At 42.6% G+C, this 26183-nt stretch overlaps 1 protein-coding gene across 1 annotated transcript; it reads left to right on the top strand.

The window, feature by feature from the left end:
- The first annotated feature begins 4172 nt into the window (after positions 1-4172).
- LOC310776846 (uncharacterized protein) lies at positions 4173-21856 on the top strand. The gene is made up of 17 exons (XM_083637043.1): positions 4173-4495; positions 9360-9391; positions 14303-14335; positions 14612-14674; positions 14769-14801; positions 14892-14927; positions 15272-15313; positions 15443-15504; positions 15598-15650; positions 15798-16024; positions 16510-16766; positions 18725-18850; positions 19269-19404; positions 19556-19597; positions 19708-19779; positions 19931-20218; positions 20544-21856. Exons 1-17 carry the CDS (start codon positions 4446-4448, stop codon positions 20570-20572), a joined length of 1581 nt encoding a protein of 526 aa, XP_083493169.1. The 5' UTR covers positions 4173-4445; the 3' UTR covers positions 20573-21856.
- Positions 21857-26183: the final 4327 nt, after the last annotated feature.

Genomic DNA, 26183 nt, shown 5'->3' with positions numbered 1-26183 from the left:
AAGATTTGAGATACAAATGTAATGTAATTATTATGTTATTATACATTAATAAAAGTAAGGAAATATATTCTGAGGTTGTATGTATGTGATTTTTGACATTTACAATAGTATTGTCAATGGGTTTCTTTCCTTGGCATGGAAAAGTTTGGGAACCCCTGCATTAGATAGCCTAATGTCTGACTGACAACAAAACATTATCCAAGAAGTTCCTCTGTCGTGAATGATCAATGTGCTGCTGGCTCCCACACAAAAGGCGGGATGAGATGCTTCCACTCCCCGCCCCCAGGGCTCGTTGGTTCTCTTTTGCATTGCGCCGCACCTGCGCAATGCGCACTAACGCTGATCTTTACAGTCCTCATTTACAAGCAATAGGCTCATTATTGGGGAAGAATGGTTGTCAGATCTGCGATTTATCTTACGCACCCTCAAGTGTAGTAGGGTCAGCGTTGCCAGACGTACGATAATTATCGTATTTGTACGATAATTTGGACCTCTGTACGATGTACGATCAATAATCCCAAAATCCCCCAAATGTACGATAATTTCATCATTTAGTGACACTCAGTCGAATCCTATGGCTACACATCTCTTCCCACAACATCTTTGCAGCCAATACATGCTTAAACGTGAGGCATGTGATGTGAACGTGAGTCATGATTGGTTGGGAGGGGGATTGGGGAAGGACAAGGAAATGAAATAGAACCCGCCGGCCGGGGCAGCGCGCGAAACCTGAAACCCAAAGACAGTCACAGTAGGCGCGGTCACAGAGCCGAATGCGGAAAGAAGATACCATCATACCGGGCGAGTCTTGTAAAGTAAATAAACAAAGAAAATGAGCGCTGCAGCTGCTGCTGCTGATGAGGAGGAAAATGACGAGAGGGGGCAGCTGCCTGCACAGCCAAAAAGTAAGCACAGAAAGCAGATGTACAGGACTGAATGGGAAAGCGATGCTTTGTTCACTGGCTGGCTGAAAGCTGTTGCAGGCTGTGACTCTAAAGCCTTTTGCCGTTGTTGCAACATACAAATGCAGGCTGAGATCACAGTTTTGAAAAATCATGCAAAATCAAAGAAACATCAGGAGAAAAAGAAATGTCTTGCGCCAACACAAAGATCAATAGCACAATGCATGCAGAAGACGTCTGAAAAGGAGCAGCTAGAGACTGCAGTGAAAACAGCAGAGGTGAAGATAGCCGGGTTCTTAGCAGAGCACAACATCGCAATGAGAGCCACAGACCATCTGGTGGATGTTATCAAGGACATCTTTAAAGATTCAAAAACAGCACAGAACATCAATCTTGGCCGCACAAAGGCAAGTGCCATAGCCAAGCATGTTATTGGCGACTGTTACTTTGAGAACCTCTCAGAAATCCTGAAAAAGAAGAAATTCAGCATATTGATTGACGAATCAACAGACATTGGGAACGTAAAAACCCTCTGTATTGTTGTACGTTTTTTTGATGAGAGCACAAACAGGGTTCAGACCCGATTTTGGAGCCTGGTGCAGATCTTTTCAGATCAACACAGGCATTTTGTCAGAGAGGGAGCGACCGCAGAAAGGCTCTATGATGAAATGATAAAGTCATTCACCGAGGCAGGCGTGTCTCTGGAAAACATAGTGGGGTTCGGGTCGGATGGCTGCAACACCATGATGGGACGGCACAATTCTGTCTCCAGTCGTCTCAGAAATGACTTGCCAGGGATCACAGTGCAGCGCTGTATTTGCCACTCTTTACACCTGTGTGCCAGTGAGGCGTGCAAACAGCTTCCTCGTAAGTGTGAGGATTTAGCCAGAGACATATATGGATATTTTAAAAACAGTGCTAAACGTGTCGCACAGCTCCGTGAATTTCAAGAGTTTTGTCATGTGGAACCACACAAAATACTGAAGCCCGCCCAGACTAGATGGCTGTCATTAAATGAAGTTGTGAAACGTGTCTCCGCCCAATGGGATGCCCTCCGGCTGTTTTTCACTGACCAGTGGCTCGATGCCAGATTGAACGCTGCAGAGAATATTTTTCATGCACTTAACGATAATTGTCTCCGGATGTATTACCACTTTCTGGAGTGGGCTCTGCCAAAGTTTACATACCTCAACCAATATTTCCAGAGCGAAAAGGTGGTCATTACGTCACTGAGGAGCAAGATGTGCGAGACCTACAAAGACCTCCTGCTTTCATTCATGAAGAGGGACTATGTTCTGCGCACCCCAATTGATCAGATCAATATCAGTGACGACTCACAGCTCTTACCACTCAACACAATGTACCTGGGTATAAAGGTGATGCAGCAGGTCCAGCAGTCAAGGATTGCACCAGCCACCCTGACAGATTTCCATGTGCGCTGTCAAAAATTCCTGCAGGTTGCCTGCGCAGAAATCAAGAAACGCTTCGACTTTGATGATGCCCTGTTGACCCACATTGCATGCCTCTCTCCTGCTACTGCGACTGATGCCACGGCACGAACAGAGCATCCATCTCTGCTTCCACTCATGCGGCAACTGCCACGGATAATTGACATGACAGACACAGATCGTCTCCAAGCCATCGATGACCAGTGGAGGCAATTACCTCTCGTGACCTTAGGCGAAGACACAAAAACAATGGCTGTGGATGAATTCTGGCACCATCTCTCCACTTTGAAGGACTTTGGGGGGGTGAAGGTGTTCAGTGAGCTGGGAAAGTTTGCCCTCGATGCACTTGTGTTTCCACATTCAAATGCATCATGTGAACGTGTGTTTTCCAAAGTGAACCTAATCAAAACAAAACCACGAAACCGGCTCATCACAGAGACACTTAACGGGCTCATGCACACATCGGAGTGTGTGAAGAATGCAGGTGGATGTGTCACATTCAAGCCATCAAAGACTATGCTGCGCTCCATGACAGCAGCAAATCTGTACCGTAAAAGGCCTGCTCCAGCGGAGGATGTAGCAGCAGCCACAGACAGCGACTCAGATGTGGAGCTACTCGAACTTTAAGGTAAGCCCAGTTATTTATTGAATTAGTCTAGCTGATGGCCTAAACTGTTTTCATTCAGATAATTGACAGACTTCCAGTTCAGTCATGTTGCTTTTTAATTTACATTTATGTCATTATAAATCTAAATAATAGTCTCCTCTCTGCTTCCATTCATGCAGAAAGTGCCATGACAGACAGCTGGAGGCGATAGGCTACACACTACCTCTCATCATGATCACTGAGGACAAAACAAAACACAATGGATGTGTATTTTCTGGCATGGCCATCTCTCTTTTTGACAGTTGATCATCAATTCAAATTTAGTTATGTTTTTGTTTTATGTGTTATGTTATTTTACATTCATGTTAGTAAGGTCTAAACAAGAAGTTAATGGTTTTCTGATAGAAAAACAGTCTCTTGGTGAACTGGAAACGTTTACCCTTGATTTATTTGATTGTTTATTGTTCATTTACAGCACTTTAAATTTGTATTTGTTTATTATTTAGGCTATTTACTATTATGTTGGTCTTTTGCAGAATTACTGTTTTATAAGATTGTTTCATAATTTACAGCACTTTAAATATTAGTTTAATCACATGTTCATATGTGAAATATTGAGAAGGTAACTTGTTCTATACGATTGTTTCATTTACAGCACTTTATAATTTTATTCATATGTTCAAATGTGAAAAAATGAAGTTATACTTCATGTGACATGTCCCCTTTGCCTAAGGACAAAGTAATTTTAGTTACTACCAGTGGTAGATGGAGAGTGCTGGAATTTTCTACTAAAGTGTTATTATTTTGCTGCTTATTTACTTCAGTGGAAGTACGTGAAGGTTCAGTAAAAGTAAAAAATGCATGCTGCTGTGAATAATGACAAATTAAGTGTTACCAAATAAACTTCACAAACAAAGCAAATACCGTGTCTCTATCACAAGGAAGTAGACTTGCTATGCTCACTACCTAACAGTAGGTGGCAGCATGAGAGTGGCTCACACTGTCTCAGTCAGTAGCCTGCCTGTGTCAGCCGCAGTCCCCCGTCATTGGCGCGCCGTAGGCGCGCCGCGCTGGGGGGGGTGTACGATAATTCCACTCCAAATACGATAATTTTGACCCTCTGGTACGATAATTCAACATTTGCCATCTGGCAACACTGAGTAGGGTTTCTGATAGTAAACAGTACCACCACAGACTGCAAACACGGTTGTTGACTTGTCTTTTTGGGAGCTATGTATAATAATGTGTCTTCTTGTTAAACTACAGCGTTTTATTGTGCTGAAGAAAGGATGCTTTAGTGCGAATGACCAAGTGGGCCCAAGTCATTAAGCCACGAGGGCTCAGCGCGGCAGTATTTACTTACTAGTGTCCGTGGACAAAGGAGACAGACTGAAAGCCGATGCTGCTACGCTCAAATAACCTGCTGCAAAGGAACCAGGTGCAAACAGAGAACACAGCGGAGACTGAGTGACCCTGACCGACACCAGGATGGTGGCAGAGATGGCGAGCTGTGGAGCAGTTTATCACCTGGAGGAAGGGTAAGGATTAGGCTTTGTGCAACTAATGTTATGAGAAATACAGGCACGATCAGCATGGGTTTAATTTCTAGATTTATACAGATAATCCTGCTACACTATTTGTCTTTAAATAGTGAAAACAAGTAGGGTAGCTACACTGTAAGTGATGCAAAGTTAAAAATGGCTTGTCGTCCAACACAGGCTCTGTGACATTGAGGCTCAATGTCACTACCGGTCTAAGCGTTAATCTGGTTTTGCATGTTGAGGAAAACAAGCAAGCCTATAATATAGAAATAATTGCTCCCTTGGTGCAATTATCTTTAATTGAACACAGATCTAAAGTGGAAGAAGGGCGCCATTACCTCTCTGTTGCTCTCCTCTGCATGCTGCTGTGTTGTTGCATAGTGATGATGACTCACTGCCACTACTATTTGGAGACTACAAGTAGGCTACCTGTTTGTCTGATAATGACAAAGCTAATCACTCACTATAATGGACTAAATAAATCTAGGCCTAATAAATTCCTGAAGGGTAAAATAGAAACATCACAGCAAAAGTCCCAATGTGAATAAATGGATCAAATGGTCAAGAAATGACCTCTAAGCTCACAACAGACAGTCTGTTATATACCACAGGAGATAAACTTGACAAAGTACAATGAGGTCACAGACCAACAACACACTAACTTCCTATATTTCAGTTTTTCGTTGGGGATGATGATTATATGAAACCATGACATGCAATTATTTATCACCGTCTACTAGCCACAATGCAATGTAGCCTACTACAGTATTCACATATTAAGCTGAAATCAGCACACAAAAGGTATCTGAATGGTTCGTTATACAATATTAATTAGGCGTATCTGTTGTGCTGTGAACCACACGGGCGGTGGAGTGATGTTGGTGACTCAGTGTGCTTTGGGAATGCTGCTTTGTTGTTGGCTGGATATCATTCACCAAGTCGATGAGGGCTGCGGAAAGTCCCCAAATGAACAAAACACACAGGGTATTATTATGCCATGATACTACATCCTGCTATCATGATACTACATCCTGCTATCATGCAGAGTGAAATGAGAATGAGGAAAGGATGTGTTTGGTTAACAGAGTAGCAGGATCAGAAAAATGTTATTGATAAATATAAACATAGACATTATAAAAGGCATAGGAATAGACCATAACCATAAAAACAATAAAATAGAAGTTAGGTAGCCTATATACAATAAAGTGTCATAAATATGTGCCTTCTCCTCCAATCCTTATCAAGTACCATTGAGTAATAAAGGACGTCTATGACTTTCACTATCACTATAAACCGCAAAGAAAGGAGTGAGCCGTAACAATGAGTCATTTTTTTACAATCTATTGTCATAGTACTGTATGAATGAAAGTATCAAAGGTTAGTTGTTGTTTTTTTGCACCATGATGCAGTCTTGTTTTAAACTACAGCCTCCTGTGCTTTCCAACTGACAATAGCTTATCTGCCCTCACATGGTTTCTCTGTTCACTTTGTTTATGCAAAGTTGTGGCCTTTATCTTTCAACCAGAGACGAACCGAGAGCCTGCGAGAAAACATATTGGTTGTTGTGTTTTGTAGGAGGAAGTGAGAACCAAACAGAAAGAGAGAGAGAGAGAGAGAGGTTGAGACCGAGAGAGCCTGAGAACTCGTGCAGAGAGTGTTCACCACATGGCACGTCAGAAAACATTTGAGGGATGGACTCAAAGCGGGGAGAGAGTTGACTTAAAGATAGAGATGATCACCATGGCAACTAACGAGCCACAGCTTTGTGGTGATCATGTGTGTGGCGGAGCAGAGAGTGACCTTGAAGTAGGGATGTCAATTTTCGGTTAATTTCACTTTCGATTAACCGACGCTAATAATCGATTAACCTATCGGTTAATTCATAATTTTTTAATATAAAAAAAAAAAAGTTTTTTTTTTTTTTTTTGTCTATTTACTCAATGAACTCATGCCCAAACAAGGCGTGTCTATTTAGATGCTGAAATGTTAATGCTTTTTGTGTTAGAATTTCTAACACAAAAAGCATTAACAAGCATTAACAAAAAGCATCAACATTTCAACACAAATTCTTTTTGTGTTAGAATTTCTAACACAAAAAGCATTAACATTTCAGCATCTAAATAGACACGCCTTGTTTGGGCATGAGCTCATTGAGTAAATAGACCAAAAAAAAAAAAAATTTTTTTTTTTTTTTTTTTTTTTTTTTTTTAATATTAACTGATAGACCGACAGCAATAACCGAACAACGACGTTAGCGACGGTTAATCGATTAACGGTTAACCGTTGACATCCCTACCTTGAAGAGTATAAACAGTATTTCTCCTGCTACAGATGTTTGAAAACAATAGGAAAGCGCTCTGCCTTATCAGGTCAAATATTCGGGGTAATATTTGATCAGTCACATACAGCTTTGCTTTTTGATCAGCCAGCTCTTTGTATTTCTACAACTGAGAGGGTGAGAGAGGGGAAGCCCACAGACACGGGGCGAGACGTGACCTACTTTTCCATGCGTGGCTGGGTGGTGATGAACTTGTTCTTCTTGTGCGGTTGGCTGCGTCGGCTCTCTGGGCAGACCGCAGACCTGTTGCCACTTGTTGGAGCTCAGGCTGTGGCAACAGGAGGTTGCAGCAGTGCTCTGCTCAGAGGCAACACGTTGCGGATGGGATGGCACAGTTGTTGTTTGATTTTGTTCATTGTTTGTTTACGGTCCTCATTTCCACACACCAACAGATTCAGAGAGCTAGTCACGTTGAATTCACGTTGAATTACTTTAAACATAATTTCCGGGACCTCCACTGGCTTCCCATCTCAGCTCGCATCAAATTCAAGACACTGGTACTGGCCTACAGGGCAGTACACCAGTCAGCTCCCCTGTACCTGCAATCTATGGTCAGGTTCCAAACCTCTCACCGCTCCCTTCGCTCCTCCACCAGTGCAGGGCGCCTCGCTCCTCCTTCGCTACGGGCGCTCAAAAGTCGCGCATCCCGATCTCGACTCTTCTCGTCCCTGGCACCCCAATGGTGGAACGAGCTGCCACCTTCGGTCAGGACTGCTGAATCACTGCCGATCTTTCGGAAAAGACTAAAGACTCACCTTTTCAGGCTCCACCTGGGCCCTTCTTGATCTAACTTCTTTCTCTGTCTTTCTAAAAAAAAATAAAAAAAAATACTAAACTAAACTCGTTCCTTTTTTGTAGTTGTCATAGACTGTGCTCCATAGTTGATTGCTCTATTGCTGACAAAAAGTGTGTTATTGTAAGTCGCTTTGGATAAAAGCGTCTGCCAACTGACGAAATGTAATGTAATGTAACATAATATACACAGTATCAGTAAAACATTTGTGGACACATTTTTGCTATTTTCTACATTTTAGAATGATGGTGAAGACGTCAAAACTATGATATGACACAAATTGAATTATGCAGTGACCAAACAAACCTAAGACCTAACAGACGATACGATACGATACGATACGATACAATACGATATACTTTGTCAGTTCACACTGAAATTTGTCTTGCAAGACAGCAGCAGTCCCACACACAAACACATGACAAAGAGAACAAAACCAAAAATACATGACACACAGAGAGCACTGGTCACTGCTCCACTGACCCTCCAACAGACCTCAACAAATCATAACGATCTTATATTTTAGAATAGATTATTTAAAGTAGCCTTTGAATTGATGGAAAGGCAAAGACTTTGGAAATAAATGTATACATAGGCATCAACTTCACTATTTATATTTGTCTAAAAAAACAATTTCAAGAATTTGAGCAGAAGCATTTACCGTAGATCAAAATGGTTTTAAGAGCATGAAATGAGTACTGTACATTCAATCAGGTGTCCAGTTCAGTTCAGTTCAGATCAGATCTTTAAACCTAGTACTAGTACTGTGCATTCAATCAGGTGTCCAGTTCAGTTCAGATCAGATCTTTAAACCTAGTACTAGTACTGTACATTCAATCAGGTGTCCAGTTCAGTTCAGATCAGATCTTTAAACCTAGTACTAGTACTGTGCATTCAATCAGGTGTCCAGTTCAGTTCAGATCAGATCTTTAAACCTAGTACTAGCACTGTACATTCAATCAGGTGTCCAGTTCAGTTCAGATCAGATCTTTAAACCTAGTACTAGCACTGTACATTCAATCGGGTGTCAAGTTCAGTTCAGATCTTTATTGTCGCTCGAGGGGAAGTCAAAAAATACAAACACAACATACATGAGGACATGGGGACATTACAACATCAAAACAACCAAATAAAAAAGGAAGTGCTGCGCTGCCGTGCAGTTCAGGTTCAAAGCACATTTATTGCACATGGATGGAACCAGCCCAAACTTCTGGCTGGTATGCAATTGCATTATAATTGTAATGCAGACAGTTATGACTGATGCTGGAGGGCATTGAGATGGATGTGCACTAGTAGATCAGCAGGAACGGTGATGATACAGCAGACTGTCAGCAGTTTGCTTTAATGGCAGCCTGGCAGTATGGGCCAGTACCTTTCCATGGCCGACTTCCTGTCCTCACACAGCTGTGTGGAAGTGGGTCAGAAGCAGGCTGGAGGCTGGGGGGAAGGCGAGGCAGGATGGGATGGTGTTAGAGATATTAGAATGTGAGGTGCTGCCAGCATGCACACACACTTCCTGTTTTTGTGCCTCCCTAAACTGTGCGTGTGTAGTGTGCGTGTGCACGCTCCTTTGCAAACGAGGAAGTGGTGTACGACCATTGATCCAGACGGTACGGCTGCACAGTTTGACGAGCCTTCGTCCCCTCCTCTCCCCACACGCTCGTGCCTTATTTCACGGTGAAGTCCATCTCATTTCAAGTGATTTCAATGTTGTCTTTTCTCCCCCACAGAGATGGAGATATCCCTGCTCCTGACCGAAAAGGTAAACACACACCCATTTCTCCCTCCCTCCCTCCCTCCCTCCCCCTTCACTCTCTGTTGCTCTCTCTTTCTCACAGAGCAGAAGTAGGGCTACATGTTGCTACAGAGCAGAAGTAGGGCTACATGTTGCTACTTGCTACAAATGTTGCCAGTGTTTTGACAGTGTTTCGATTACAATGATGACTCCCCCAGCACCTTCATATTCTATAATAATACACTTTAGATAGAGAGACATACAGAAGACAGAGACAGTAGTAGCTCAAAAGATAGGCAATCGAAAGCACAGGGCAAAAAAATAAATAAAAAAAATAAAAACGGGATAAAACAAATCCATAAAGGCCAGTCTGTAGAAGGGATTTGAAAGAGGTTTTAAAAGTGATCAGAACAATCTTGAAATTAATTCTATAAAATGACTGCCATCCAGTGGACGGACAGGATGTTTGGCACCTGGCTGTTAAAACCCCGGCAGCTGTATGCTGTAGCAGCCAGAGGTGTGAGAGGGACTTTTAACTGAGGCAGGAGGAAAGGGAGTTGCAGTCGTCAAGTGGGGAGAAAATGAAAGCATGAATGACCTTCTCTACGTCAGTAGAAAATAAGAATGCTTTGATTTTGGGCTATATTTGTCAGTTGATCGAAACATGACCCTCATCACCTGCTCCTCAAAGCTCAGGTTGGAGTCAAAATATACCCCCTAAATGTATGCCCTATTGCCATTTCAATATTCAGTCTATAAAGTGTGCATCCCCATCTGTTATTCACTTTCATTTTCCTTCTTTTTTAAAATTATTATTTGCCTCCTTCCTCTCATTTCCACTCTCTCTCTCTCTCTCTTTGTCTCTCTTTACCGTTCCGAGTCTCTATTTTTCCTATCATTTGCCTTAATTATAAATACTCCAGGTCAGCCCCTTTTGCAGTTTTCTTTTCGACCAACAGATGGCAGGCAACACCTGTGAAAAGATTGAAAGCATTGAAGCTGTAGAGTGTGTGGCCCAATCTCAAACCACTACCAAGTGTCACTTCAAATTGAAGTGACACTCGCAGGTGTGGAGGTGTGTAGTAGATTTCCAAATACCTTATAAAAGTGGGAGATGACTTCATGACTATTTATCTATTTATCTATCTATCTATCTATTTCTTGTTTTCTTTTAAACTCTTGCACTTTACATCTACCTGTCGAGGGACTACGGATGGAAATTAGCTAAGGCTACAATCCGGCACATTTACATGCAAATGTTCATAAATGCTGCACTGTCCCTAATATGAAATAAATAAATAAATAAAAAATTACAGCTGACCTTGAGTCTGTTATGGGACAGGTTGGCATGGTGATTATATTTTAATTTCAGGAGAAATGGGTCACAAAAGGTTAATGTGTTTACTAATGTTCTGTCATGAGGCAGTTCACGTAGAGTTATGTCAGATGACAATGAGCAGAGGGATATTATTAGTAGGGCCAATCAGACAGATAAACATGACCATAAGTATTCACTCTAGAAGGAGGCTGGATTAACCCATTGATACCTGATGCAGCATTTGTGTGTGTATCCCTTTAAGACCGCGAACCGCGTGGTCTTAAAGGGATACACACACAAATGAGGGATGTACACGCAAATACCGCATCAGGTATCAATGGGTTAAGTATATAAGATCATGCTTCCTCATAGGAGAGAGCTTAACACCTGGGGGCTGCGAAGGCTACAGAGGGGAATTAGCATATTGCTATGGGGCTTAGCTTCTTCATGCTTCATGTAGCATATTGTTATGCTTAGCTTTATTATGAAGGCCAATGCGTCACATGTAAATTGTTATGGATTAATAAAAGTATAGGCTATATCTGCAACACCTGTCAGTGTGGTATCTAGAGGATTGCACTACAGGTGCATGGGAAATCACTGTGGCAACTGATAGACGCTGTGTTTGCGCGGCTGTTTTGGCGTTTAAAATGTTATAACGATAACAGTTCACTGTAAACACTTTGAAAACCATGAGAATGAAATGTGAAGAAAACGCGACTCTTTATGTTTGCATGAATAAAGCCAACTGGCATTTATGAGTTTGCTACAAGTCAAGCGAACTTAAGGACACAATATTTTCCTTTTTTGGTTTAAAAGTTCACCACACGCCTCCTCTGGTCGGTCGGAGGCGCCTGTTCGGGGCGGAAGGGAACTGGTGGGAATAGCGTGATCCTCCCACGTGCTGTAACGTCCTGCCGGTGAAGCTCCCCGCTGTCAGGTGAAGAGAAGCGGCTGGCAACTGCGCATGTGTCGGAGGAAGCATGGTGCTAGTCTACGGCTCTCCTCAGATCGGCAGAGGGGGTGGAGCAGCGACCGGGGCAGCAGGGGGGGAAATTGGCCAATTACAATTGTGGAGAAAATGGGAGGGAAATCAGGAGAGAGAAAAAGGTTCACGACACATTCTGTGATTTAGTTTGAGGCTGTAAAGTCGGCGTGAGGAAAACAAAGCTGTGTGTGAGACTGAACATAACATTTATCTGGTGTTTCCTCCAGTCTCCTGTTGCAGGTGCGCTTCCTGCTGGCCGACGTTAGAGTCTGACTGCATCTCATCGATGCAGACTCTATCAGCAGGTTTAACAGTGCACTTACACTCCTGCTAATTGCTTTGGGACGGCCCTTAATACAGCAAACCCTCCGCGTGAACGCACAAACGCAGGGGGAGGGGATAGGGGCAGCTTTGGAATTGGGCCCGTGTGTGCGTGAGTGTGTGTGTGCGCGCGTGCGTGCGTGCGTGTGTGTGTGTGTTAGTTCTCCACCTTGTTTGTCAGTCTAATTAAGGGAAGAGGCTGTGCCGGAGTGGAGAGGGACGCCTGCTGGCTCAGACGAGGCAGCAGCAGGGAGAGAGACAGGCCGTAGGAGGCATACGAGGACACGGAGAGAGAGAGAGAGAGAGCGGGGGGAGAGGTGAAGCAGACAGATGGAGAGAAGTGCAGGAGAGAGATTGATGAGGGAGAGGTACTGCGACTGCAGAGTGAAGCAGAGATGGTCCTGTCTGCTTGTTAGTCTGAGATAAAACTCTGTGGTCCAGAGAGGATGGGCTCTCCATGCATTAGCCCAGCCAGGCAGGCAGGCACTCTGCCAGATGGCCCGGTCCACGGACGCCCACTGCTGCCGGGCAGAAAGGGAGAGCAGCTCCCCTGGATCCATCTATAGAAATGTGCCAGACTGTTAATGCCTGCCACTTATCAACAGAGCCTTCTTTACATCGTGCCACTGTTCAGATGCAAAGGAATTAGGGCTGTCACTTTTTCCCAAAATAAAGTTCGAACGAACTTCGAATTGCCCGCAAAATGTTCGAATATATTCGACGTTTTTTGGTTAATTAAAAAATAAAAAATCTGCAGGCCAGGCCACCGGGCATCGGCCCGACGTGCCCGATTATGCAGTCCGCGCCTGCCGGTTACATCGTATAAATATATATAATATAATATAAAATATTAAAAGAATATAAAAAAAAAATCCTCAGCTGTCCTCATGGTCCAGTCAGTCAGCTCCTCTCCGCTGCTGTGTTAGCTTGGACGCTCACCCTCACCCTCACAAACTTGGCTGCATCCAACTCGAGACAACTTTTCAGACCCTGGAGACAATCTTTCTCAGAAGAGTCTAACGTGACAAATCTGGAGACTTTTTCTGACATGGGATTAACATTACCAGCAAGCAGCAGTTGGTTAATTTTGGTTAATAAAAATAATAATAATAATAATAATAATAATAATAATAATAATAATAATAATAATAATAATTAATAAAAAAACGAACATGGCAAATTACATTGGAACATGCCCTTCCTCCCCCACATTCGAAGTTAAATTCGAATTTCGAATAAAAAGTGACAGCCCTAAAAGGAATCAGGGAGATGTAGGCAGTAAGAGCTTGCAGAGGGTGATTTTAATGACGAATGAAGACGCATATTGTTTTGACTAAATGTGCATCAACACAGAAGTACGCTAAAATCATATACTGGACAGAGAAAGTCAAGAGTTGGACTTTTTGTCGCTGGGGCTGTACCTCGTAAAGGACAGTGCAGTACAGGTAAGTTCTAATGTTAGTGCTTACATGTATATATATAATGTCAGTGCTTATATATGGAAGGGCAAAGTGGATTGAAATATAGGCTGAGTGAAAAGTTGAATGCACAGATGAGTTGAAATGTCATTTCTAAAGAATGTGGTTTCACTTGAGGTTCTCTCTGCTCGCACGTGTTTTCTCTGTGCATGTTGCTCTCCCTTCATCACCTCTTCCAGTAATTATGTTTGGTTGCAATAAGTGAATGATGATAAATAAATTTACAGTTTTTTTTTGTGCTGTGTGGTTTTTCCTGCAGTCATGTGATAACCGTACCGTATAAATGTAGTGCACAGTAAATGTCCCTCTGTACAAGAATACAAAAGTTCTTTTGATTTTCTTTTATGACGCATTCAAGTCTCTATTTTTAATTGTTGTCTGTGAGCTTCTGTAAAGCCTGCTAGTTCTCATTATAAAAATCATCAGTGTTGTAACAGTACTTAACCTTGATTGGGTTGGGTCCTTGAATTTGATGGAATTAGGCCCGGAAAGTCCTTGAAAAGTCCTTGAATGTTTAAGAAGGTGTGGGACTCCTGCATCTACATTAACTGGCAAACATGACCTCATGGGTGTGGCTCAGGAGGTCCGTGCGGGTCGTGCATGAATCGCTTTGGATAAAAGACGGTGGTTCCATTTAGAAGGGGAATTATTTAGTGCGTGTATGTATGGCAAAGGTGACAAAGTCTTTGCAACAGGCTTCATCACGTTTCTTACGTTTAATTTTGGCAAGTTATTACAGTATAACCAACAGTTTTTCCATTTATCAGTTGCTACAGAGCCCTCAGCATTAACCTTAAAACAATTACTAATTGGTTAACCTTGTGTTGTTACAGGTAGTCTGACTGAAAGTGACAGCAGTGGCTCAGGTGAGTGTAGTAACTGAGTTGGTCATTCCTCATAACTCCTTTGCTCATTTAAGACACATGTTAGGACATCTGCTGAAAAGCTCAATTCTTGTGACATTTCATTTCTTATGTTCAACTTCTTTACAAATGTAATTTTGTAGCAAGCGCATATCATCCCTTCTCTTCTACCATTGAAACTTTAACCGATCAGACCCTCTCACTCCTTATTACTTAGACATTCACATTCAAAGTTTGAATATCTCTCATGCGTCCCTCTCATATGGATCTGTCTAACAGAGAACGCGGGCACGGAGGAGAGCTCAGAGGAAGAGGACGACGAAGAGGAGGACGAGGATTCTGGTGAGACAGACCTTTCCTACCGCTCTTCCACACGCTCTTCCATACCTCCACCTCTCTGATCCTAACCCCGCCCTCTTCTTTTGTCTTTCCACAGAAGGCTGCACTGATAATGATGGAGGAGAAGGAGGTACGGACTGACATCCTGTAATCAGTTCCTAGTTCAGCTCTGACACATTGTTAGAAAAGATCTCACTTATCTCCTTAATGTTCTTTGCAGACGTTGAGGAACCTGAAGTTGAGGATTCTAATCATGGTGAGAGAAACAAAGCATGAAACAAAATCATGTCTGAACAAACTGGATGCCTCATCTTGACTCCCTCAAGTCTTTTGCATTTATCGCATGTCAGCTTGTGCAAAACAAATCAAATCTTGATTGCCAGAATGTAAGACTGGACTTGTTTATATGCTTTACTCACACGTGTGTGAATTGCCCTGGATATGAAGCGTCCGTAGCACAAAATCATATAACGTTAGAAAAACGATATATATTTTTAAAAAAAAGTGTAATTCGGCGGCCGCCGCCATATTTCATTGGAAACACTCAAACTGCCTTTCATATGATAATGATGCACTTTTCTCTCTTTTTTTACCCTCCAGAGCCAACGCCTGGACCTGAAGCCGAGGTTTCTAATGGGAAAGGTACTATCTGTAATCCAAAGATTAACAGACACGTCTTAACTGAGGTTACGGCATGACACACTAGTGGACAGTTGGACACTGGCGGTAGTGCCAGTTTTCTTGCAACTAACAACCTATTTCTTGTGACAGGCGTCCCGACAGATGAGATGCACTTCAAAGTTTGCTGTGAAAAATGCAAAGCCATCCAACAGGTCAGTTTGAGCCAACCAGATATCTTGGATTTGTCCAAAGCAGATATTCATCTAACAGATTCTAAATGAAAGTGTGTTTGTGTTGTCTGACAGAGCCATGGCAAAGAGCTGGTTACCCCCAGGAGGATCTCAAAGGGACGCTTACAGTGAGTATCTGCCCAGTGATTTGGACTGGTCTCATTAATATGGACTGTATCATTGATTGTGTGTGTGTGTGTGTGTGTGTGTGTGTGTGTGTGTGTGTGTGTGTGTGTGTGTGTGTGTGTGTGTGTGTGTGTGCGTGCGTGCATTAGAGTACAGCTGGAAGGAGAGGGGACATATGAGTGTTCGGTCACGGGCCTGGTGTTTGAAGTATCAGAGCAGGTTCTGGTACGCTACTCCGTCCTGTCCTGGTCCAAGTTTGGCATGTTCCTCCGTGATTCCTGGAAGTTTGCCGGACCCATCTTCAACGTGGACACGGTCAACAAGGACGCGTCCGTCCTGAAGTCCATCCAGTTCCCCCACTCGCTGTGCCTGGCTGGTGAGAACATAGACTCGATCTGGGTTGGGTGGTTGAAGAGAGCTGTATTTTCTTAGTTATGACAATGGAAAAGGTAAATTAAGATGCTGACCTCCTGCAGTCATTTCCTGGTCCATACAGCAGTGCTATGAATGGGCAGACTGGGAGGCTGTTATCTTTACTCACCTTATCCATCCAAATGTACCCACTAAACTGTAATGAATTCAGAGCTTCACGTATTTATGTATTGTACATATTCAAATACACTTGAAAAATGAGCTCTGGCGTCAAAGTAAAGCACATTTATGTACGGTAATTATGAATTATGAAGTTAGTAATTTTAAACAAGTTTTTTTAACAAGTAGTTTTTTGAAGTATTGGTTGAATAATGAAGTAAATTTGTTGTTGTTGTTATATTTTTTCCAAATTGGTAATGGGTACACAGTTTAAAGCTTTTCCACACCAAACAACAAAACGTCCCTTCTCCCTCCTGCATCTTCACACAGACCCAGAAAGTGAGATGACATTCAGTGTCCTACACATTAAGGACAACCGTCCAGTCATTGAGCCGACGGTGGACCACTCAGGCAGCCATGTGAAGTGGAATGTGTCGTCCCTGTCCCCTGTTGGTCCCATCGTCCACACCAGCCAGCCTGTGGAGCACCATGGGGTGGTGCTGGTCTACAAGGAGCTGGGTATCGACCACCACAACAACTACAGCTTCCGCATCTATCTGGCCACCAACTCCTCCTCTGACATCAAGGTGAGGGAGGGTCTGAGGTCACCAAATGCCCCACGATATGATATTGTCACGATACTTAAGTCACGATAAGACAGTATTGCGATATTGCGATATGCTAGTATTGCGATATTGTGATTCATTACCTTTTTTCCCACTGTAAATGTATGTGCCCAAAGGAAAACTGTTTTATCTAAGATAAGGTTTTAACATAAGTAATAATAATAATAATAATAATAATAACAATAATAATAATAATAATAATATATTTGATAGCCAGTAATCTCAGCATCTGATCAACATCCCTATCAAAACCCTGCAGATGTATTTTGGTACAGTATGTTTAGGTCATGGGACAGTAAAATCAGTACTTATTTAATATATAGTAATAGTATATTTAAACTGCCCTGAATGGAGGATAAACTGGCAAATATAACTGATGCCATTGGTGTGTATATGACCAGTTCAGTCAGATTTATGTCAAGAGACTGGACCCTTTGTAGCAACAACTGGTGATTCAGTGGAAAAGGCTGTGCTGCTCTTGAGGATTAATAATCAGATAAAGCAAGCAGCATGCAAGAGACTGCAGAAAGCACAAGAACCCCCCCCCCCCCCCCCAAGGCATACAGTAGGAGACATAGGCCTATATATCATTCAATAATATGAAAAGAAAACCAATACTCAACTGACTGCATGATTTGTGTTCTGCCTGAACTAACACACTTATTGTGTGGTAATGAAGCGCCCCTGTCTTCCTGTCACATGGTACAGTAACAGTCACTCAGGAAGTGTGTTTGTGTTTGCATGAGGATATGTTTCTGAAGATAATAATACTACATACATTACAGTAACAATACAATACAATACTACTTCTATCTGGTGAATGTTGTAATCGGTCTATTATGGCTCATTTCCACCACATTTTACAGCCCTGCACAGCTCGTCACCACTCGGCTCTACTCGTTTCGACCCGATGGATGTTTTGCTTCCACCGCTGCTCGATCTGCCCCCGCCCACAACTGGTCGTCATAGCGACCGCATATCTGCCCTCCGCCCATAGCCGAAGTAGGCTATAACATATAACGTTAAAATTAAATCCATACACAGAACTTTTAAACTGTTTATGAAATACTGGTGCCTCTAAATGACCTACAGTGTACATGGGCAAATGTGACAATCTGCCAGGAGAATGGATATAACTTTGTTGTTAGTCAAACTCACGTGCATGTGCTGCGCGAGGGACGGGGGTTGCGCTACAGGGAGAAGTGAAGCCTCTACCCCGGCGGCCTCTCACCAGGCAAGACCGCGGCTTCACTAAACCCCCGCCAGCGGCCTAGCGGAGCCGACGCTGCACACAACTACAAGGGCTTCCTGAAGAGCGGATTTTTTTCTCTCTCAAAACAATTGAAAACCACCGTCATGTTAAAGCTGAGTAAGGAGATCGATTTTATTTCACCAGAGCCGAAGGCAGCAACACAAAAGACTGATGGAAATAACATAACAGAAGAGAAGGTAAGCCCCACTAAACTGGTATGCAGCACTGACAGTCAGTAGATAGAGTAAACACGATTCTGCCTGACCAATCAGTCGTCTACAGTGTTTTCACGTCACCGTATGGTACCGGGTCCACAGCGCTAGAACCTCAACAAAGCAGGGACCAAAACTAGCACGACTCAACCCGGGCTGTCCACGTTTTTGATGGGTGGAATGAGACAAAAAAGCGAGACGAGCTGGGCGGGGCCGCGTTGATACCAGCGGTGGAAATGGGCCATTAGTTGTGGCGTTGGCGGTCAGTAGAATAGGCAGAGTGTAGTGTAGACGTTGGTCTGACCACCACCCACTAAGCTGACCAATGAGGAGCACCGATGCCTTCCGTCTCCCCCCTCTGATCATGGAAAACGTTATTGGTAACGGGTATTAATAACGTTTCAACCTCATCGGAAGGAACAAGAAACTGACTCGGCTCTTTCTGTGTGTGTTAGGATATCGGCAAGGAGGTGCGCAGCTCTAAGAGGCGTTACATGAAGATAGAGAAGCCGCCCACCTGTAAGCTGGATGAGAGGCGCTACCGTCTCACCAGCGAGCCGGAGGGGGAGATCAACCCTGAGGTGTGTGCTGTGTGTGTGTGTGTGCATGTATGTGTGTATGCTTTAGCTTGTGACCCCACTTTGATGTCACACAAAAACTAGGGACCCCATACATTCAAATTTCGGGACAACATGGGTAATATCATCAGTGACATCATCAATGAATCAATTCTGACTTTATTCACAGAATCCTGACTTAAACTCAGAACTCAAATAATGTTTATTAAATCCTCATCAGTAGTTTTAAATTGTGTGTTTGTTTGTTTTTATTACCCAAGCTTGGGAATCACTGCATTAACCATTAACATGTACTGTATATTGCAACTTCATGTACTCTGCAACAATAAGGCCTAAGTTGTGATTGCTGCATGCAAAGGAATTAGTGTGTAGTTTACATGTTATGATATTGATATATGTACATATATATGTCTCTGTGCAGGACCTGCCATTTACCTTTGCAGTGACCAAGTTGAAAGGCTACTTTGAAGCATTCTTTGAGCAGCGTCCTCCCTTCAAATTGTCTCTCATAGAGACTGACTCAGAGCAGACTGTATGGTCTGCCACCATTAGAGAAGGTACCTACTGTACTGTATGTGCACTGCACACTGTCCTACATTCCTGTTTGTCCCTGTGTTTTATTTTATTTTTATTTTTGGAGCTTATGTGCATGTGTGTAATTGGAGGAGTACTACAGTGGGATGATGCCTATGTTCTGCCTCCTCTCAGGTGACTGTGTGGACAACACAAAGCCAAGGAAAAGGACAGAGAGTAAGCTTCTTGTAGTATCCCAACTCCGTTTTTCTTGTTCACATCACAGCAGGCTTTTGAGCACTGTAGTGCTGCAGCTTGATTAACAGACAGATCCATCTCTCTCATAGGCAGAAAGAGGAGCAGCAGTGCATCCGAGGAAGAACAGGCCAATAAAAGACCTCGATGGCAGGACGTGTCAGGTGACCTTTGACTTCTTTATTATTACAACTTTGATTGCACCTTTGTTTTTTCCAATCAAGTTAAACAGAACTTGCTCTACGCCCAGATTTATCTCTCGGTCAAGAAATTGCAGAAATGAAATAAACGGTGTGTTTGGTGTGTCTTTTCCAGACGGAGTGAAAGCTCTGTCCCAGGGCCCGGACATCTCGGAGAAGCAGCTCCTGCTGGTGGCCAGGCGGCTGGGCAGGGAGTGGAAGCAGGTGGCCATCTTTCTGGAGCTGAGCACCAGGGAGGTGGAGGACATCCAGGCAGCAGAGAAGGACGTGACCATGCAGAAGCACAAGATGCTGGTGGAGTGGAAGAGCAAAAGGCAGCCGGGGGAGGCCACTGTGTCCCACCTGTGGAAGAGTCTGGAGGAGATGGAAGACCTGCCAAATGAGGTCTATCAGACACTGCAAGGTGAGACACACTGCAGGTATACACTGCTATAAACACTGTCGTGGTGTAGTCTAGTTTATTGTAGTTGGTATACTGTTTTAGGTGGGGGGGGGGGGGGGGGGGTTAGGGGGGCTATGAGGGCTATGAGGGTTCCAGTGGATCCCCATCAAATTGAGGAATTGTAGTTGTTGAATGGGGAACCTTTTACAGCCAGCCTCTCAAGTGGCCGTTCGAGGAACTGCAATTTTGGTTCTTCCATGTGGCCTCAATGCGACCAACTGAGACTGCACCCTCGATAAACACATAGTGGCTCAAACAAGTAATTGTTTCTTGTCTCTGTTCCCAGACATGATGGACCACAGATCAGCTAAATGAGACGGGCTGGTGTCTGTTGCCCAATCATCAAGAAGAGAAACAGAAACACACCGTGGCAGCTTGACCGCTGGTCTTCAATCACTGAATCTCTGCTTACTTCCTGATGAGTCTGGACATGGGCAGGGCCCATCTTCTCCTTTGTGTTTCTCATTTGAATATTTTCATATTCATATTTTCTATTGATTGATGGGTTTTAGCAACCCTTCACAAAAAGGTCCACTGTCTTAACCTTGAATGGGCATTTTTCACATTATGTTCAGAAGTGGTGCTTTGGTCCTGTAATGAATGCAGGATCAGCAAGCTTACCTAAAGGGTACCTCTCTGTGCTAAAGGGACACTAGGCATTAACAGGGACAGGCATGGCCAACCTGTAGAGGTCATTGGGATATTTAGTAGCTAATTATGTAGCCAGTTCTACAGGTAAATGTAGGTGCTGCAGTGTTAAAACTGCATACACGGGGGAAATCCCCACTATGTTTTCTATCTTGTTTCACTTTGACAAGTGGTACTTTTTGTAAACAATTAGGCATTACCACTTACTTGCATGTGATTGACCAAAGCATAATGGATTGGATATTTGGGATCTTACATGTTTGTATGTATTTTGTAAATTTGTACATACTTTTGTTTTCTACTTGTACAGTTTGTTTACTACTTTTTTAAACCAATGGTTTATTTTATAATGTACAGTATATACGACGGTATGTTGTTTATGCTTTATTTGACAACACTGAACCTGTGAAACTGGTTGGAGTTATCTCAGAATAGCTTGATAATTATGTTTACTTTGTTTAGCTTGAATTATGAATCCTGCCCTCTTAAGATTGGGAAGCATCTTGTGTTTGTGAACTAAGACTGACTGAGACGAATTGTCCAAAAAAAAGTTTGCGCTGTTATAAAAAAAGAAAAGAATCATGCTAATTTAAATTCTGGACTGAATTAAATATTCCATCTTTTTCAGGGGCAGCAAGTAGCTGGCAACATTTACATTTCTTTTAGGAGTAACTTGTTTTCTGTCATTTAAATAGGAGTATAGCTCAACTTTTTTTTGTCCCCTCAGAGTTTTTTTTAGGAGAAATGACAATAAGTGATCTGAAATGTTGAGCGGTTTAGGATCATCCATGATGACAATAGAAAAGTTTTATGCGATTATGTTTACATTCAGGGAAGATGAATTTTCCCTAAAGAATTTACCACAAAACATTCCAATCCATCCTCGTTGCACTTGTTTGATATCGTGTAATATCAGGTTTGGGTCTCTAAGGACTCTGGGTAAAATGGTAAAGATGCAAGTCTTGACTGAATAAAATGTCCTTTTTTTAAAGAAAGATCTGCATGTTTTTCCCCTTTCATTTCTTACAGTCACCAGAATACATTTTAATTTCATTTGATCCGTAGTTAATATCCTTGTATCTCAGTTACATAGGCATGATCAGTTTCCGTTTCTATTCTCATTGGTATTAATTGAGAATAACGTCTACTTCAACACAAGATAGCAATAAATACTTTATTATAAATACTCAATAACATCACAGGCCATCAAATAAATAAATATATAAATAAAATAAATACATCTCAAACACCAAATAAATAATATAGATTTTCCCAAAATATTGGAATACCATACATTCATACATGTGTATTTAAATTGACCAACATGGCCCCTAGATCTTAACATTAACATACTGTAAATGTCATTCAGCTCTCAGAGCCAATACTGGAGTGTAACCTATGCCTGAGCACTAACCATACAAGCAGCATACTCATGCTGGCATGTTACTTGGTTAACAGTTGTAAATGATGGTAGTGAGAGTGATAGCTTGTTTAGTTGTGATGATTAAAGACATTCAGATGATGATGATAGGGTTGTCATGATACTAGAATTTCTAACTTCGATACCAATACCCAGGAAAATATCAATACTCACGATAACATATTCGATACCACAGGGGGAAATGACAAGACAACAAGAGGAATACAAATAAACAAAGACAGATGGACGCACACTTCTCCATAATTTAGGCCTGATCAACCTCATTGAAAACTTTGCTCTTACACAGCAGATTAGCCCTACTCTAGTCATCAAACTATCAGAACACTTTGAGCTTGTTGAAGCAACAGATACCTACCAATGATGGGGAGGGGGAAATCAGTAGTATGTTTGATTTTTCATTAAGAGAAAGCACTGCTGGTATCGATACTGTTGCAAATGAGTATTGTATCCATTTAAAAAATATATATATACTTTTGACAACCAGATGGTGATGATGTTAGCTGCTCACTGCCTGTGGTCTCCTGAGGAGATGTAGCCCATGGCTCTGTTGATGGTGATGGTGCGGACATGGAAGCCCTTCATAACCTTACACATGTGCAGCCTCTTTTCATAAGAGTTGTTTCCCCACATCGCGACGTTCACCTAAAGGACAGCAGGGGGACACAACATTGATTTGAACTGGGAGCTTCAGAAGCACGCTGCCCTGAGTGAGCCTGTGTGTGTGTCTGTGAGGACACAGACTGATCAGAGACTACTGGCAAGCAATATCACCAAATCAACGATTTATTTAAATGAGATAATTGCACTTATTTTGATTTTGATATCACTTTTCTAGTTGAACTTAATTCAGTAGTAAGGAGTAAATAGGGAACCGATCAAAAGAAGAAATGGAAAAGAACATACCTGTGAAGGTACTCTCTGTCCAGCAGGCATCTGGAAGCACTGAAACCAAGGAAGATTTAATGAGGCAACTTGAACATGTTATTTCCCAGTAGAATCTCTCCCACTGTCTCTGTCTCTGATTCTGTCACTGTTTCTCCCAGAGTAGTTTTCACTCCTCCCACACACACACACACACACTACACACACACACACACACACACACACACACACACACACACACACACACACACACACACACACACACACACACACACACACACACACACACACACACACACACACACACACACACATACCTCTTGTAGTTGCTTTATAATTTCCAGTGTTGGGTCAAGTAGTGCTGCTTCTGTTGCATTTATTAGTTGGTCTTTGTAGTACTGAATAGCATCAGCATAGTATGCCAGGTCCTCCATGATGTTTCCCAGACATTGACTCTGTGGGGACAAACAAGAGAAGTGCTGTCAATCATCTGTCTAGTGTGTGAATCTGAATGAATGGGTAAGAATGTGTGTGTGAACAGAGATTGTGTCCGGCCACAGCGATGCCATTTTTTACGTGTGATCGTGGTGATTATTTAAGGATGTGTAAAGAGCACTCCTGCGGGTGACCTAACAGAGCCAGATTTTTGAATTAGGTAAATAGGGCAAACATGGCTAATTAATGGCCAAAACATGGGTTCAGCACCATGGAGAGCTCCATTCGTTAGCTACTGAATCACACCTGAGTGGAGGAGCACACCTGAGCGGAGTTGGAATCAGCCAGGGAAGTAAGACTATGAAAACCCTCTGGGGAGAGAGAGGAGAGGCTGCATGCCAACTCTGTGAGCGAGGCCTGACTAAATGGCCAGTGTGCTCCAACGGGTATCAGAATTATAATAAGAATGCAAAGGCTGTGTGTGTGTGTGTGTGTGTGTGTGTGTGTGTGTGTGTGTGTGTGTGTGTGTGTGTGTGTGTGAGTGTGAGTGTGAGTGTGTGTGTGTGTGTGTGTGTGTGTGTGTGTGTGTGTGTGTGTGTGTGTGTGTGTGTGTGTGTGTGTGAGTGAGTGAGTGAGTGAGTGAGCGAGCTGAGTGAGCAGAAAAACAGCTATGCCATTTTAAATACATACTGTGTAAAATGTTAGTTACATCTTAGCACATCAACAATAATATATTTATTATGATCTATATTTCATGTCCGATGAGCCTGAAAAGCACAAGGACATTTTAACAAGCTTACCTCACTGAAGGGAATCTTGTGTGCAGTGCAATTTGAAATCTAGAAGGGAAAAAAGTAGGCAACTTATTTTATTCTCGTCAAGTCTCCTAAACTAAAACATTGTTGCACTATCTTTTGAGGCTAAAAATCACATTTTAATCTAATTTGACCATTCATCAATTTGATCATTCAAGAATACAATAATAACCAACCTGTGTCATGGGTGCGCAGGTCACTGCCGTATCAGCGTTATTATTCACCACAGTTTGATCAGGACACCTGACGCCATGAAACAGATCTGAGGACTGCAATACAAAATCAGAAGAATTGTTTAGAAAAAAGAACATGTTAGTGTGTGTGTGTGTGTGTGTGTGTGTGTGTGTGTGTGTGTGTGTGTGTGTGTGTGTGTGTGTGTGTGTGTGTGTGTGTGTGTGTGTGTGTGTGGATGTAGAAATAGCATAGATAGATAGATAGATAGATAGATAGATAGATAGATAGATAGATAGATAGATAGATAGATAGATAGACAGAGACAGACAGACAGACAGACAGACAGACTCACCTTGTTGAGGAGCTGTACGATGTTTTGCAGCAGCGCCATGGAGAGCGTCGAGCAGTGCGCGCACCTCTCCGCGCTCCGGGGAGCGCGCACCGGGCTCCCTGTGGACGCCTGCCAGCACACTGCGAGCAGCAGCGCACAGCTGGTGAAGTCTGCACGACAGGAGAACAATATATGAATAACCACATTATGGGTCTGCAACATCCAAAACAGCATGATAAAACACAACATATAAACCGCGTGTTGTATTTCTGGCTATTAGAACGAATATAGCCATCATCAAATAGCCTAATCTTGCAATATTGATGAGAAAAGTTAGGTAGGCTATCTCTCTAGACTGGCCCAGCCTAGAGAGTCTAAACCTTTCTCAGCCTGGCTGGCTATCACTGTCAGTCAACCTGCTAGCTATTGACTTACACAAATGAAAGTTTGCCATCTTTCTGATGAGACAGAGATCTCTGTGACTGAGCCTGGTAAAGCCGTAGCAGTGTGTGATGCTGCCTTCACATGTGCTGATGTTATTTATACTAGTGCAAGGCCTGCAGGGGGTTCCCTCGGCAGCCGAACAGGAGCGCCCATCAACTGAAAAGGAAACCAAAACGTCACAGATCGGCTACATCGTAATTTCCTCGTCCTCCCCAGGCCGTAGTGAAAAAGAGAAGCCATTACGCCTGTTTCATGTCTCGAGAGAGAAAGCAATACGGGGAAAAAAAGGTTAAAACGTGATGTAATAGTGAAACGGTTTCACATTAGCTGCGGTTTTGCAGGCTTTTATTGTTTTGAATTGCATAAACCAATACCAGTTTCAGTTTTCAGTTAATATCCTAATCATCCATACAGGCTACTGTAATGAATTATTTTTAGCCTATTTCCTCTTTAACTTCTGCATTTGCCCTTAAAAACAAAAACAAACAAATAAACAAAAAACATTGTAGGCTATTTTAGAGGTAGGCCCATAAATGCCATAGCAAGTCTAAATTGAATATCTTATGACATTACATTACATTACATTACATTACATTACGTCATTTGGCAGGCGCTTTTATCCAAAGCGACATAACACACTTTTTGTCAGCAATAGAGCAATCAACTATGGAGCACAGTCTATGACAACTACAAATCCTGAAGGAACAGTGGTACGAGTTTAGCTTAGGATTTTTTTTTTTTTTTTTTTAAAGAGAG

The sequence above is a fragment of the Poromitra crassiceps genome (assembly GCF_964638095.1).
Source record: "Poromitra crassiceps genome assembly, chromosome: 5".
In the NCBI taxonomy this organism is placed as follows: Eukaryota; Metazoa; Chordata; class Actinopteri; order Beryciformes; family Melamphaidae; genus Poromitra; species Poromitra crassiceps.
This window is presented reverse-complemented; position numbering and strand designations above follow the sequence as displayed.